The 15,687-nt window shown below is 42.5% G+C and overlaps 1 protein-coding gene across 1 annotated transcript in view; it reads left to right on the top strand.

The window, feature by feature from the left end:
* The window catches only part of FBN1 (fibrillin 1), a 193,114-nt gene that overhangs the window by 133,894 nt on the left and 43,533 nt on the right, over positions 1-15,687 (top strand). Inside the window, 8 exon segments of the mRNA XM_070953865.1 lie at positions 4,776-4,898; positions 6,106-6,228; positions 8,204-8,329; positions 11,203-11,325; positions 11,925-12,047; positions 12,824-12,988; positions 13,940-14,008; positions 14,127-14,252. Coding sequence (XP_070809966.1) covers positions 4,776-4,898; positions 6,106-6,228; positions 8,204-8,329; positions 11,203-11,325; positions 11,925-12,047; positions 12,824-12,988; positions 13,940-14,008; positions 14,127-14,252 — 978 coding nt within the window.

The following is a 15,687-nucleotide window of genomic DNA, read 5'->3' on the forward strand; positions in this document are numbered from 1 at the left end:
AACAGGAAGCTGAACTAGAAGACCTCCAAGGTCCCTTCCAACTCTATTACTCTGTTAAGTATATCTTACAAGTCTTACAAGTTTCCTCAACTCTTCTTTGCTCAGTTCCAAAAGCTTCATCACAACCTTTCCAGGTCTGCTTTAAGAACTCAGAGACAATTATTGGCTCTTGGTGAGATACCTAATGGAAATGATACAAAGTGCATTCAAAGATCATCTCAAATCCAACTCTTTTAAGAATCTCCTAGGAAAACTATCTAATCTTAGGATAGCTTTTCTGGCAGCCATTCCCAAACTCTCAAAGAAAGATTTTTTTCCTCCCCATCTTGGGACCTACACATTTTATCCAGCAATTGAACCTGAAACCTCCTTCTGGATAGTCCTTTCCTAAAGAGTATTCATTTATCCATCCTTCCTAAGGTTTTTCAGGCTGTATGTTAAAGGGCAACATTTGGCCAAGATGGTTTTTTGGCTTGGCTACAAAACAACATCTGTTCAATAAATCTCTTCAAGTCAAGACAGATCCTTCCCCAGCTGTGAGTCCCACAGATTGTATGGGGGGCAACAACACCCCAAATGGTATTTAGGCAACATGATTGAGCCAAGTCATTAGATCCTCTAGATAACTGATTAATCAATCATTTAGGAAGCGGTCGTTTCCCAAGACCTCCGATTACAGCAAAGAAAATGAGAAAGTTGGCACTTTCTAGGGATTTTTCCTCCCTCTTGATCTGTGTGGCAAAATATCTGCAGTATCATCTCCAGGATTGACGCTGTCATGGTTAGAATGGAGAGATTTAACAGGATAAAAGAGTTGGAAGGGACCTTGGAAGTCTACTAGTCCAACCTCCTGCTCAAGCAGGAAACTCTATACCATTTCAGACAAATTGTTCTCCAATCTCTTCTTGAAAACCTCAAGTGATGAAGCACTCACAACTTCTGGAGGCAAGCAGTTCCACTGATTAATTGTTCTCACTGTCAGGAAATTCCTTCTTAGTTCTATGTTGCTTCTCTCCTTGATTAGTTTCCACCCATTGCTTCTCGTCCTGCCCTCAGGTGCTTTGGAGAATAGCTTGACTCCCTCTTCTTTGGGGCAGCCCCTGAGATATTGGAAGACTGCTATCTTGTCACCCCTGGTCCTTCTTTTCATTAAACTGGACATACCCAATTCCAGCAACCGTTCTTCATATTTACCTATTCCATCCTCTTTGCTCCCTTTTTACTCCAGTCTCACATGGGCCCGGGAAACAAAATGGAAGCAAGACACTAAGAAGTTAGAGAAGTCTCATTTTTTTTTTGCACAACATCTCTTAAGACTTCTCAGCTTCAGAAGGGGGGAGAAAAGAATTATTCCCTCAGGCAGTTCACCCAAAATGTTTTTTTAACGGTGAGAGTCCCAGCCTGTCTTGAGATTCTGCAAGTGAGAATGTTTACATGACAACACCTCCTTTTATCCAGTTAAATTGTGGTGCTAACAGGATCTGTGTGTCTGTGTGTCATGTTCATGAGTAGGATGTTATGAGTCTGCTTCACATCAGGGATGTGTGTCTGTGGGCTTGTGTGTTGGTAAACCACTTCACAGTTGCTGCAGGAAGGCTAGGCTGCATAAACAAAGGGATAGAATCAAGATCACGTGAAGTGTTAATACCACTTTATAAGGCCTTGGGAAGGCCACACTTGGAATATTGCATCCAGTTTTGGTCGCCCCGATGTAAAAAAGATGTGGAGACTCTAGAAAGAGTGCAGAGAAGAGCAACAAAGAGGATTAGGGGATTGGAGGATAAAACATATGAAGAACGGTTTCAGGAACTGGGTATGTCTAGTTTAATGAAAAGAAGGACTAGGGGTGACATGATAGAAGTCTTCCAATATCTCAGGGGCTTCCACAAAGAAGAGGGAGTCAAGCTACTCTCCAAAGCACCTGAGGGCAGGACAAGAAGCAATGGATGGGAACCAAACAGGGAGAGAAGCAACCTAGAACTAAGGAGAAGTTTCCTGATAGTGAGAACAATTAATCAGTGGAACAACTTGCCTCCAGGAGTTGTGAATGCTCCAACACTGGAAGTTTTTCAGAAGATGTTGGATAACCATTTGTCTGAGGTGGTGTAGGGTTTCCTGCCTAAGCAGGGGGTTGGACTAGAAGACCTCCAAGGTCCCTTCCAACTCTGTTATCATATTGTATGTTATACCAGCTTAACGTGCAATTCTTTTGTGTAAGTTGCATCTTTGCTCCTGTGGTTCAGTAAAACAACAGCTGACTGCTGACTCAAATAAAAGACTGCAAATGAAGAAGGTGTGGTATTTCTTCATATTTTCCTCTGAGATGTCTTTTCTGCTTAAAACACTGCCCCTCCCCTAGTGGAGTTCCCCATAGGGGAAAAGATACAATCGCCTAATTTGATTAAAATGTCTCTAGTGTGCAAACTCACAGTTTCGTGGACCCACCTTTAAGCGTTCTCAAGATGGGTGGAATTGGGACTGAAACCCTGTGATTCAAGCCACTACTACACCTCTTCTTCGTGTGAAAGTCAAGTGGCCGGAAAAAACAGAGCAAACAGTTTACATCATGTTATTGGAAGTTGCTTAAATAGATAAGGAGACATTTGTTCTAGTAGTAAGAAGAAGTAAGAAAACTGTTTGGCTGTAAGGACTGCCTTAGACTGGAATATTTGTTTTCCTTGGCTAGCCGTAGCTTCATGCTCAAAGCAGAAGTTTGTTGAAAAACAAGATTGGCGGAGAAAGAGCCGATAGGAAAAAAAAAATGTTTATATAGTCTTGACACCACGCTCCATCCCAGCCCACCCCCCTTTTTTTGGGTGCCTTTAGTTAATTCAATGAATATATGGCTCATATTTGGAGTCGGTTTTGGATATCTTCAGTCACGCTGAGCGGCAGACTCACAGAGATAGTACCAAGATCTCGGAGAACCAGACAGCCAACAAAGAAGTCTCAGTTTGTCATGCTAGGGAGTTGAAATAAGATTTTATTTGGATTGGAATAATCAAGAGAGCCAATCGGCTGTTTGAAAAAAACAATAACAACCCACTGTTAAATTCCGCTTTCCCCTTTGGCAAAACCAGATCTGTACACTTCACAATAAAAATAGGTCTGCTAAATAAGATAGAAGCAGTGGGGGGATTCAAATAATTTAACAACCAGTTCTCTGCCCTAATGACCAGCTGGGTGGGCGTGGCCATGGTGGGCGTGGCCATGGGGGTGTGACAGGCAACACTCAGCCTCCTGCACCCCCCTGGGAGCAAAAACGGGACATGGGGGTATGTGCTGTCCCCCCACGCCCCGTTTTCAGCCTAGGAGGCCTCTCTGCAACCTCCTGGGAGTGAAAATGGGCTGGGGGGGACCCAACGCCCTCACCCCGGCACCCCGTTTTGGGCCTAGGAGGCTTCCCTGAAGCCTCCTGGGAGTGAAAACGGGCCACGGGGGGCACTTCATACACCCCCATACCCGATTTTGGGCCTAGGAGGCCTCCCTGCACTTACCTGGGAGCCAAAATGGGGCATGTAGGGACTTCTGGATGGGGAAGGGAGGGGCGGGGCCAGCCAGAAATTTAACTACCATTTCTCCCGAACCGGCCTGAACCGGCTGAATCCCACCACTAAGATAGAGGAATTGTCAAGATGGTGGGATGGACAAGGCATGGTGAGATCTGCCAAGTTTTCTTTCACTCTTGTGAGGGCCCTTCACCCCTCTTGGTTTCACTTGTTCCCACCGGGGAGAGACAGAGAAGATGAATCAGGTTATCTCATCCTTTCATTTGAACTCTCAGGGCATCTTAAACTCATAAAATAAGTCCAGACGTATTATAAACAACCAGTTTTGGGCATGATTGTGGTTACTGTGTGAATGTCGTCTTATGATATCAAGCAGCTTATCTCCGTGTTAGGATAACCACCTAGCATTTGTCTGACAGTAAAAGGTAAAGGAGTCCCTGCGGATTTTACTCTGCTAGTAGTTGCTGACGATAAAGAGATGGTGTTCATCTCTATTTCAAGGCCATTGAGCCAGCATGGTCCGAAGACATTTCCGTGGTCATGTGGCCAGCATGAGGTCACAGAGCACTGTATCCTTCCCACTGAAGCAGTACCTATTTAACTACTCGCATTTGCATGCTTTCAAACTGCTAGGTTGGCAGGTTGGGAGCTCACCCCGTCACATGGCATCCGGGTCTCGAACCTGGACGGCCGGATTTCCAGCCGACAAACCCAGCATCTTAACCGCTGAGCCATTGTGCTGCCGTTGGTGTGATAATATGGGTTTAAATATACTACCACTGAAAGAATGCCAACAAGCTTGCAGGATGGCAAATCACCAATGCGCCAGTCAAAAGCCAATATAATGGATGGTAGTTAATACTGGGGAATGCCAACTTCAAGTCTACCCAAAGCCATGAAAACTCACTGGATGCCTTTGGGGCGGGCGTTCGTTCTGTCTTTCAGTCCAACTCATTTTATAGGGTGATTGTTATGGGGAGAAATAGGGCTGTGAGTGCTACGTACGCTTTTTTGGGCCCCCGAAGGAAAGGCAAAATATCAGTGTAATCAATGGAACAGATCATATTCTTTGAAGGGCTCTCCTTTGCTATTCTAAATACAATTCTGGCTTGTCTTTGCCCTCACAAATTGGCCTTTTTCTTCCCACACAAACAAGAAATGAAGGGTGGGGGAGGGCGAGGGAAGCCTTTGGCCCTGCAATATTTATATACAAAGGAGGAAGCATACGTGCACTGCCGATGATATTTTTGTCCATTCTTTCCACAGATATAAATGAGTGTGAAATCGGCGCTGACAACTGTGACCGGAACGCTATTTGCACAAACACAGCTGGTAGCTTTAAATGTGGCTGCAAACCAGGCTGGCTAGGAGATGGGATCAAGTGTGTAGGTGAGTTTGGACAACTTTTCCTCCCTTTTCCTTCCTTCCCCCCCCCCACAAATACTTCCCCTCCCCCACAGAAGATCTGAGTCAGTCTTTAATTCAATACTGAAATAAATTGCAATTAAATAGCTTCATAAATTTACATCCAGGGGTGGGATTGAAAAATTTTAGTAATCAGTTCTCTGCCCGGTTGCTGGGTGGGCGTGGCCATGGGGGCGTGGCCTACTCGATCTCCTGCACCATGGCGGTGTGTGTGTGCATTTTTGCCATCCCCAGGCTCCAGAGGCTTTCCTTGAGCCTCCGGGAGGGTGAAAATGGCCTCCCCCACCCAGGCTCTGGAGGCCCTCTGGAAGCTGGAAACGGGCCCGTTTCCGGATTTATGGTACTTCCGGGAGGCCCATTTTTCACCCTCCCAGAGCCTCCGTGCGGGCACTGCGCTTACCTCGCATCCAAGATGGGCCACGTTAGACTCCTGGGAGGGGCGGGGCAGGGTGGGAGGGGTCAGCCAGTTCTTGCAACTAACGGTTCAGCCAACCAGATGTAAAATTAATATCTGGTTCTCCCGAACCGGCTGAATCCCACCTCTGCTTACATCCTTTTCCCACAGAATGAAAGATATATTTGTTATCTGAAAGTGACTCTTTAAGGATCAAAGCCAAATCTGGCTATCAAAACACACGTCGATGTTGCCTTTTACAGATGTTTACCTAACTTTTTCTTGAAAACTATCGAAAAGGAAGTTCATCCTTCCTCAGGTTTCTTGTATCGTTGCCCAAATGTTTTTAAAATAACCATTTTATCCTTTTTAAGTCATCTAAACTTATTTCTACTTTCCTTTCGAGAACCTAAGCAATTCAACCCAGTTTTTACTTATAATGATTTGCAAAGTAACAGGCAGCATAGTAGCATCTATTTCCACTAGCTGCTGCTTGGTATACTCAGTATTACGTTTGTATGTCATTCTGTACCATTGTTTGTGATGGACTGATTGGTGCAGTGATCTATGTTTCCTATTTTAACTATTTTTTGAACTATTAGTTAGACTGCTTTACTTAACAACAGAAAATTCTGGATCCCAATTGGGGTTGTAAGTTGAGGGTTACCTAGAGTTACTAGAGTTTTCTTTTTCTTTTTTTAATCTTGTGTACATATTATTTTTGCACAAATAACTGGGGTTGTTTCTCTTATTAATGCAGTTTTTTGTCCTCTTCAGATCTGGATGAGTGTGCCAATGCCACACACCAATGCAGTCCACATGCTGATTGCAAGAACACGGCGGGATCATATCGTTGCTTATGTAAAGAAGGATATACCGGGACTGGGTTCACCTGTACAGGTGAGCTTTTAGGGGAGGGTGATGCTTTAATGGATAACATGTTTTCCCAGGTGTCAGACAGAATATTTTCACATTATACGCTAAACCCTGCCTGGTGGCGCAGTGGTTAGAAGGCAGTATTGCAGGCAAACTCTGCTCACAGCCCTGAGTTTGATCCCAACCAAGTCAAAGTTGACTAAGCCTTCCATCTTTCTGAGGTCAGTAAAATGTGGACCCCAATTGTTGGGGGGCAATAGGTTGATTCAGGGGTGAAATGTAAAATTTGTTACTACCGGTTCTGTGGGCGTGGCTTGGTGGGGTGGGGGGTAATGTGACTGGATGGGCGTGGCCAACTTTTTTTTTTTAACTTTTCAAAGCATTTTTTCTAATGCTTTGAAAAGCCTCTCTGCCAATCAAGCAACTCAGCTGGGATCGTCAGAGACTTTTCAAAGCATTTTTTTTACCACCTCTTCGGCCAAGAGGTTGCAGAAAAAAAATGCTTTGAAAAGCCTCTGACGATCCCAGCTGAGCCGCGTGATCAGCAGAGGCTATTTTTTTTTTTACTTTTAAAAGCATTTTTTCGTCGGAAGAGGTTGTAGAAAAAATGCTTTTAAAAGTAAAAAAAAAAAAAAAGCCTCTGATGACCGTGCGGCTCAGCTGGGCATGGGGGGGGGGCGGGATTTTTGCTACCGGTTCTCTGAACCATCCACCGCCATCGCTACCGGATCGGGCGATCCGATCTGAACCAGGAGCATTTCACTCCTGGGCTGATTTGTAAACTGTCCAGAGTGCTGTAAAGCATTATAGGGTGGTATATAAGTCTAAAGGCTGTTGCCATTAATCTTAAAACAAAATCAACAAGACTCAATCATGGAGAAACTGATATTGAACCTAGGACTTTGAGCATGTAAAGCATGGATTTTCCTAAAGCTTTTTTCTTTTTTTGGCAGATAAAATATACCACCAAATTTTAAACAAGATTTGGGGTTTTTTTTATTTTTATTTATTTATTTATTTATTTATTTATTTATTTATTTTTCATATTTGTATACCGCCCTACTCCCGAAGGACTCAGGGCGGTGAACAGCCATAATAAATACAAATACATATAGAAGTTAAAAACTATTAAAAAAAACTATTAAAAACAGATTAAGTAATTTGGCTCAAAGATTAAAACATCCAAATTTATCTAAAAGAGGTCTAAAACCCGTTTTAAAAGCCAATTTAAAAGTCAATTTAAAAAGGGAGAGTTAGGCCAGACCAGCTTGTTGGAATAGAAACGTTTTCAGGGCACGGCGGAAAATGTGTAAGTCTTGGATCTTTCGTAACTCCGGGGAAGCCCGTTCCAGATGGTAGGTGCCCCCACAGAAAAGGCTCTCCCCCTGGGGGCCGTCAGTCGACATTGTTTGGCCGACGGCACCCTGAGGAGTCCCTCTCTATGGGAGCGAACTGGTCGGTGAGAGGCTATTGGTGGCAGGAGGCGGTCTCGTAAATACCCTGGTCCTGAGCCATGGAGCGCTCTAAAGATAGTAACCAAAACCTTGAAGCGCACCCGGAAGACCACCGGGAGCCAGTGCAGCTCGCGCAGGAGGGGGGTTACATGAGAGCGCCACATTGCTCCCATCACCACCCACGCGGCCGCATTCTGGACCAGTTGGAGCCTCCGGGTGCTTCTCAAGGGGAGCCCCATGTAGAGATGTGTTAATGATAACAAAATGTTTATGACTAAGTTTTGCAGAATAGCAACAGATCTTATTTTCCAATTTCGGCTCCAAATTATTTTGACTTTCAGAGTCAGACAAAACATGCTATAATTTTTATAAAAGTATTCCATATTATGCTACATGTTGACTTGTTATTGGATGTTGTTTTACATCTTTATAAATAACAATCCTTCCTACACCCATATATTTCATATGAAATTCTTAACCCCAGTTAGTTGTTTGCAAGGAGACAGAATGCATTTTCGTCTAAAAGGACTCTCTTCACTTTTCAGATATTGACGAATGTTCTGAAAATGTCAACCTCTGTGAAAATGGCCAGTGCCTGAATGCTCCCGGGGGTTACCGTTGTGAGTGTGATATGGGATTTTTGCCAAGCATCGATGGAAAAGCTTGTGAAGGTAATTGGGTAAATGAAGCACTTAAATAATCTCACTTAGGCTATAGCCCTCTTGATTTGCCTTCTTAAGTTCGAAGTCAAGATTTTGACTTTGAAGAGGAGATTTTAATTTTCAATCTATCCTTTCTACCTTTAATTTAATTTAATTAATTTTAATTTAATTAATTCAATTTATATGCCGCCCCTCTCCGAAGACTCAGGGCGGCTCACAATACATTTTAAAAAATCATTATAAAAAAAAAAACATTTAAAAATTAAAAATATTAAAATCATTAAAAACTCATTCACGCCATTCATGGCCGGATCTCGCCAGATCACAAGAGCGAGATCAGTGGCCCCAGGCCTGCCGGAAAAGCCAGGTCTTCGCCACTTTTCAGAAGGCCAATAGGATGGGGATGGTCCGGACTTCAGGAGGTAACTGGTTCCAGAGAGCTGGGACAGCCACAGAGAAGGCCCTCCCCCGCGGGCCCCCCAGCCTTCCTATCATCTATCCATACAAGAGACATCCCGCCTTAGAAAATATTGCAGGAGATTGCCAAGAAGTAGAATAGCGCAGGGGTCTCCAACCTTAGCCATTTTAAGATGTGTGGACTTCAACTCCCAGAATTCCTCAGCCATCCAACCTTGGTCACTTTAAGATTTGTGGACTTCAACTCCCAGAATTCCTCCGCCAGCCATGCTAGTTGAGGAATTCTGGGAGTTGAAGTCCACAAGTGGTCAAGGTGGAGACCCCTGGAACAGAGGTTGAAAAGCAAAAGGTAGCTAAACGCCACATGGTCCACTCCTTTGCCATATTCTCAGCCTCTCAAAATGTAGGTGCTACCATCCCATGGTGAACAACATCAATGGCAAATTATGGTTTGTCGCACAGTTGTCAGCCAGTTGTTCAGATTAGATTTGACATTTTGGTCCACCTGTGGAGTCCTTCTCCATGACCTGGGAGAGGTAGATGTGGATGTTCTGTGGTGTTACAGATATCATCACAAGATGTAAGCTGTTCCAGGTAAAGCTGTCTTTTTTAATTGATTAAATTTTTATGCCACCCATCTACCCTACGATCTGACTTTGGGTGACCTACAAGTCATAAAGCAAGTAGAGAAATTAAAACGTTAAAACTTCATGGATTAAAATATGGTTAAAAACCATACTAAAACCGAGGTTTTTCCTTGAGCAAACAAGAAGAGAGCAAAGAGTTACAGAGATGCTGTAATTGAGTATCCCTTTTGGCATTGTTCATCTTAGCGGTTACGTTAATTTTGCATTTTTATTGCCAAGAATAACAGCATGTCATGTATATCAAGACATAATTCTTGTATAAAAGCTTGAAGGGAAAAAAAAAACGTTGTATGATATTGAGATAAACAGTTGGCCTTAAAGAGCGATCCTCTTGTATGCTACAACTTGTATCTGAACAAAAATATTTGGTCGTGCCCAAAAAGTGAATATTGGGTGGGTCTATGAAAAAGTCGATGTAATTGTTAATTCTCAATGTCTCGAATAAGGGAAATAAGTCGAGACGTCAGCACAACTGATCCCGTTGGGAAGAGTAAAGACACTCCCTGCTACTCCCACAGAGCATAAGTTAATTTCCTTCAGATTCATGGGGGGAGGGGGGGGAACCACCCTTTCTCATAGAAAATTAAAGAAGATTAAAATCATAGGGCTGTTAGAGGCAAAGGTCAATGGGAGAAAGGGAACGAGGCACCAGAGAGGGCTGAGCTTCACAGTTGATTGAATTTGTACAGATTTATACATGTGGTTAACAAAGAAGAAGAAGAAAATCTTGCATTCATCTGCTTTCGTTCCTAATTTTGGGGCGATCTAATTCTACGTTTCAGAGTCAGCAGGGAGAGCACAATGAAAGAAGCAGTGTTGCATCATGGTGACCTAAGCCCACAGTCTTTTGCATATGTGATATGGCAGTGAAATTCAATATTCAATTTTATTTATTGATTAGCCCTTTGGGCCATATCAAGTGCAGAATTACAAAGACAAATCATTACAAAGGTTTGGTAAAACAAATTAAGTAAGATAGGAATAACTCGCAATTAAAATACAATTAGAATAAAATACGATCTAAAATAAAATCGGGATAAAATACAATAATTTAAAGTACCATTTAAATATAATTAAAATTATATTATAATGTCGCCCCTGCATCTACCCAATCAGTGTTAACTGCTATTAAAATTATATTGTTAGATCAAGTGGTCATTCTTACAATCTACCGCATTTTGCTGCACCAACTTTGTCCTCCTTCCCATCAACTTTACCACAAATTTAGCAATCCATTTTACCAACTGCAAGTTGGAACCTAACAAACAATATCCCAAAAAGTGCTCTTTAGACTTAGGCAGTGTTTCTCAACCTTGGCAACTTTAAGAGGGGTGGATTTCAACTCCCAGAATTCTCTTAAAGAACCTCTTAAAGTTGCTAAGAGTTGAAAAAGACTGTGTTATGATGTTGCACACATGTGGGAACTTCTGAGAGGCCCGTTTTTCACCCTCCCGGAGCCTCCGTGTGGGCACTGAACTTTTCTTGAGCCTCCGGGAGGGCAAAAACAGCCTCCCCTGGGCTCTGGAGGTGCTGAACTTACCTGGCATCCCTGGGAGGGGCGGGGAAGAGTGGGTGGGGCCAACCAGTCCTTGCAACTACCGGTTCGGAAAACCAGATGTAAAATTAGCATCTGATTCACCTGAACTGGTCCAAACCGGCTGATCCCACCCCGACAAAGGTTGAACCAATGCAGCCAATTTTGTCATTTTCATAAAAGGAGAACGATCTCCGAGATGTTCATGCTGTGGCTTTTAATTTATCCTTCAGTCAACAAAAAATTTAACCATCTCCTATTTCTTCTCAACTGTCTCATTACAGATATTGATGAGTGCTCCCTTTCTAACATCTGTGTCTTTGGAACTTGTCACAATCTTCCTGGCCTCTTCCGATGTCAGTGTGAGACAGGATATGAGCTGGACAGAAGTGGTGGGAACTGCACAGGTAATGTAAAAGTTTAGCCAATTTAGTAACCGTCTTAACTTTGGTATAAACATTGCTCATATAAGCCACCAAAAAAATGTTTCCACTATTTCAGGAAAAATGACTGAGCAGCTAAAGTTGACTCTTGTATTTAAATACATTTCAGAAACCTTAAAAAATGTAGTTTGGAGTTTAATAGGACTTTAATTATTTAGTTAGTTAATTTGACCAAATAGGGCATTGCCCAGAAGTTTCCTGGCCACCTGCAGCCACTTCCAAGTAAGTTTTCCTAGTTATTATTTTATTTTTTAAAATATTTCTTACAACTACCCAACTCCAATATGTTTAAAACTTTCTTAAAATCCATTTTTGGCTTTTTGCCTATTGTATATTATCTTACCTTCTTTACATTTTGTTTTTTAATCCAAAGAAGGTAAAACTCACCAGGTGTCAAATTAAGCTTGCTGTTCTAAAAGTCTCTAATATCCATAAAGTAGTTAAATTGAACATTTCCACTTGTGATTAGAATGCAAGTTTGGCTAGCTTAGTGTCCTTGTTAAATGAGCACTAGAGTCCTTTGGTGACCTATAGATTAACATTGCCTTTTTTTTCCTGTGTAGATATCAATGAATGCTTAGATCCCACAACATGTATCAGTGGCACTTGCCTCAACATCCAAGGCAGTTACACTTGTGAATGTCCCCCAGATTTTGAGCTGAACCCAACTCGTGTTGGCTGTGTTGGTAAGTAATGTTGCGGTAAGATGCTCTAAATGTAGATGAATTAATGGTCTACCAGGTTAACAAATAAATACACTGTAAAAAAGATGTGGAGACTCTAGAAAGAGTGCAGAGAAGAGCAACAAAGATGGTTAGGGGACTGGAGGCTAAAACATATGAAGAAGGGTTGCTGGAATTGGGTTTGTCCAGTTTGATGAAAAGAAGGACCTGGGGGGACATGATAGCAGTGTTCTGATATTTGAGGGGAAAGGGAGTCAAACTATTCTCCAAAGCACCTAATGTTAGGAGAAGAAGCAATGGGTGGAAAGTAATCAAAGAGAGAAGCAACCTAGAACTAAAGAGAAATTTCCTGACAGCGAGAACAATTAATCAGTGGAACAACTTGCCTCCAGGAGTTGTGAATGCTCCAACACTGGAAGTTTTTAAGAAGATGTTGAATAACCATTTGTCTGAAGTGGTGTAGGGTTTCCTACCTGAGCAGGGGGTTGGACTAGAAGACCTCCAAGGTCCCTTCCAACTCTGTTATTCTAAATAAATGATAGTAATGTTTTGGGAAGAGGCAATAACTACATGGTTCAACTCTTGAAATAAAAATATATACCTGACAATTGGTAATTTAAAAAGTTTGCCAAGAGTTGAGAAGCCTCTGATGAACTGAGCAATGCATGAACAGGATCGTCAAAGAAATGCCCAGTGCATGGCTTACATAGGAACTGTTCTTTTATTCTGTGTCTTTATGAATTGATGATGTTTGAGCATGTGCTACTTTCCTTCTTTAGATACACGCTCTGGCTTGTGTTATTTGGAAATTAAACCTCGAGGAGATAATGGTGATACAGCTTGCAGTAATGAAATTGGCATTGGTGTTTCCAAGGCTTCTTGCTGTTGTTCCCTTGGTAAAGCTTGGGGAAATCCTTGTGAACAGTGCCCGGCTGTGAATTCAAGTAAGTGAGATGGAAAAGGGTCCAATTATAGCTGATTTACACTTTCATTTGCTTGGTTCCTAGGGACACGGTGGTTCAGTGGCTAAGACGCTGAGCTTGTCGATCGAAAGGTCGGCAGTTCAGCAGTTCAAATCCTGAGTGCCACATAACGGGGTGAGCTCAAAAGCAGTTCAAAAGCACATAAAAAAATGCAAGTAGAAAAATAGGGACCACCTTTGGTGGGAAGGTAACAGCGTTCCGTGTATCTTTAGTGTTTAGTCATGCCAGCCACATGATCATGGAGACGTCTTCGGACAGCGCTGGCTCTTCAGCTTTGAAATGGAGATGAGCACCGCCCCCTAGAGTCAGGAACGACTAGCACATATGTGTGAGGGGAACTTTTACCTTTACCTTTACCTTGGTTGGTTCCTAAGAGACAGAATATAACCAGGATTACAGGGAGGTAGTTTATTTATAGGAGAACTGTCAGGCGCAATAAATCAGGAACCACGCCTGTTCAAATGACTACGGGTTGATTGTATGTTGAGGCTCTCTATAAGAATCTGAACTACTAACGGTCAAAGCAAATTGGTGGTAGATAAGAGTCAATAGAATTCAAAGACAATTTGACTTAGACATCTTGTGGGCACAAAGGGACTCGAGGCCTATGACATATTTGGCCCCTCCCTCGAGCTCAGACTGGTCATCTCCTACAATGTTGACTCTGGGATGGGAGGAAAGATGTATTTGAAAATAAGAATGGCAAATTTAATTTGAGGGCATGAAGTGAATTGAAGTGAGGATGTGTTATATGGGGAAATATATGGGGGTTATATTCAGGGAATCTTCAGTTTGAAGGACTTGGGGTTGGAAGAAGCATGCCGAAAGGAGAAAAAGATTGCAATGACTAACTTTTCTTACAAAGCAAAAAATGTCGGCTTAATAATTAATAATATTGGTTTCCCCCTTCAGCTGATTACAAGCTATTATGTCCAGGAGGAGAAGGATTTCGACCCAATCCTATTACAGTCATTTTAGAAGGTAACACCTGCTTGTGTGTTCTTTCTCTAGACATCCCAATATTACATCAATTGTTCTTAGCTAAGCTTTGTTGGTTTGATGTTCTAACAGAATGCTGTGGCTTATTTTATCTGGGCAGATATTGATGAGTGTCAAGAACTGCCTGGACTTTGTCAAGGAGGACAGTGCATCAATTCATTTGGTAGCTTTCAGTGCCAGTGTCCATCTGGGTACTATTTGAATGAAGAGACACGAGTATGTGATGGTAAGCGAATCATAAAATGTGTTGTCGTGTATTAAAGATTCTAGCTAAATGCCTCTTCCCCAGGATTTGGCCTGGCAATCATTTGGGGCTCGAGACTGATAACACATTTGACCCCCTCCCTTAGGCTCAGGAAGTTGTCAGGTGTGAACAACCAGGTCCATATGTGTAGAGTTCAATTTGCTACTCTATTGCTGAATGCCTATTTTAAGGGATCTTCCCAGACAGGCAGTTTCCCAGCCTAGATAAGGTTCAAGAGCATTCAAGAAAGCTTGAACCAGTGGTGAAATCCTACCGGTTCGCACCGGTTTGGACGAACCTGTAGTGATGAAAGCTACCGGTTCAACGAACTGGTAGTAAAAAAAAAGCTACCGGTTGGTCTGAACCGGTATTTCTGATGATCAGCTATGCCGCGCGATTTAAAATCGCTAGAAAGCAAGAAATCCTGATTTCTAGTGAATCTAAATCGCGCAGCACAGCTGTTCCCACTCTCGCTGTTCTATTTACCTTCCCAAGCATCCTTTTTCCGTGCGCAGCACACATTTGGCATGTACTTTGTATGTGCAAATGCAGCGTGCTTTTGGCATGCACTGTGCGTGCATGCACAGCATGCATCTGGAGCTCACTGCACATGCGTGGGCAGCGAACTGGTGGCAAACTGGGGAAGATTTCACCACCAGCTCGAACCTTGCCCTTTTGTGGCTTACAAAAGGATTCTAGACTAATTCCCTGCTTGACTCCTCCCCCTGGCTGTGCCAGTTTCTCTCTGACAAAAGTGTAGCCATCAACACATAGCACAGGTTAGTTACATGCCCCTCTGTAAAGGAGGGGAAAACAGCCTCCTTCAAAGCACACAATAGTTCTCCAAAATATATTAGAAGCAATACTGAACTATAGAAGCAAAATTAGTGTTAGTTAATTAAAAGTTAGTGTGAAATAGCCACTGACCTTTTCAAGCATCTTTGCCCATTCCTCTAGATTCCTTTTCTTAATCTGTCTTGCTTTCTTGATCTGTTATGGATTTTACACTTCCTTTACTTAGGGTCTTAACAGTATAGTTTCCTTTGATACAATATCACCCTTCAGTTAAACCTGAGAAATGCTTTAAGAGTAGAGGATGTGATTATCAACTCCATTGATTTGGGAATATAGATTTATTAGTCCATTTTACCCATATAGGACTCACTCTAAACCACTCTTTCTCATTTTTGGCAACTTTAAGAGATGTGGACTTCAACTCCAGAATTCCCCAACCAGCTATTGCTGGCTGGGGAATTCTGGGAGATTTCTTAAAGTTGCCAAGGTTGAGGAACATTGCTCTAAACAGTATTTGAAATCTTGAGTATCCTGATCAGGGCCCAGTCCAGCTAGTCTTTGATTTCAGTCGGTCCTAAAAAACAAGGACAAAATATGTGTTCAAAAAATACTGTTATTTTAT

Source organism: Pituophis catenifer, unplaced genomic scaffold, assembly GCF_029215685.1.
Source record: "Pituophis catenifer annectens isolate HBS135680 unplaced genomic scaffold, rPitCat1.0.hap2 SCAF_14, whole genome shotgun sequence".
Classification (NCBI taxonomy): Eukaryota; Metazoa; Chordata; class Lepidosauria; order Squamata; family Colubridae; genus Pituophis; species Pituophis catenifer.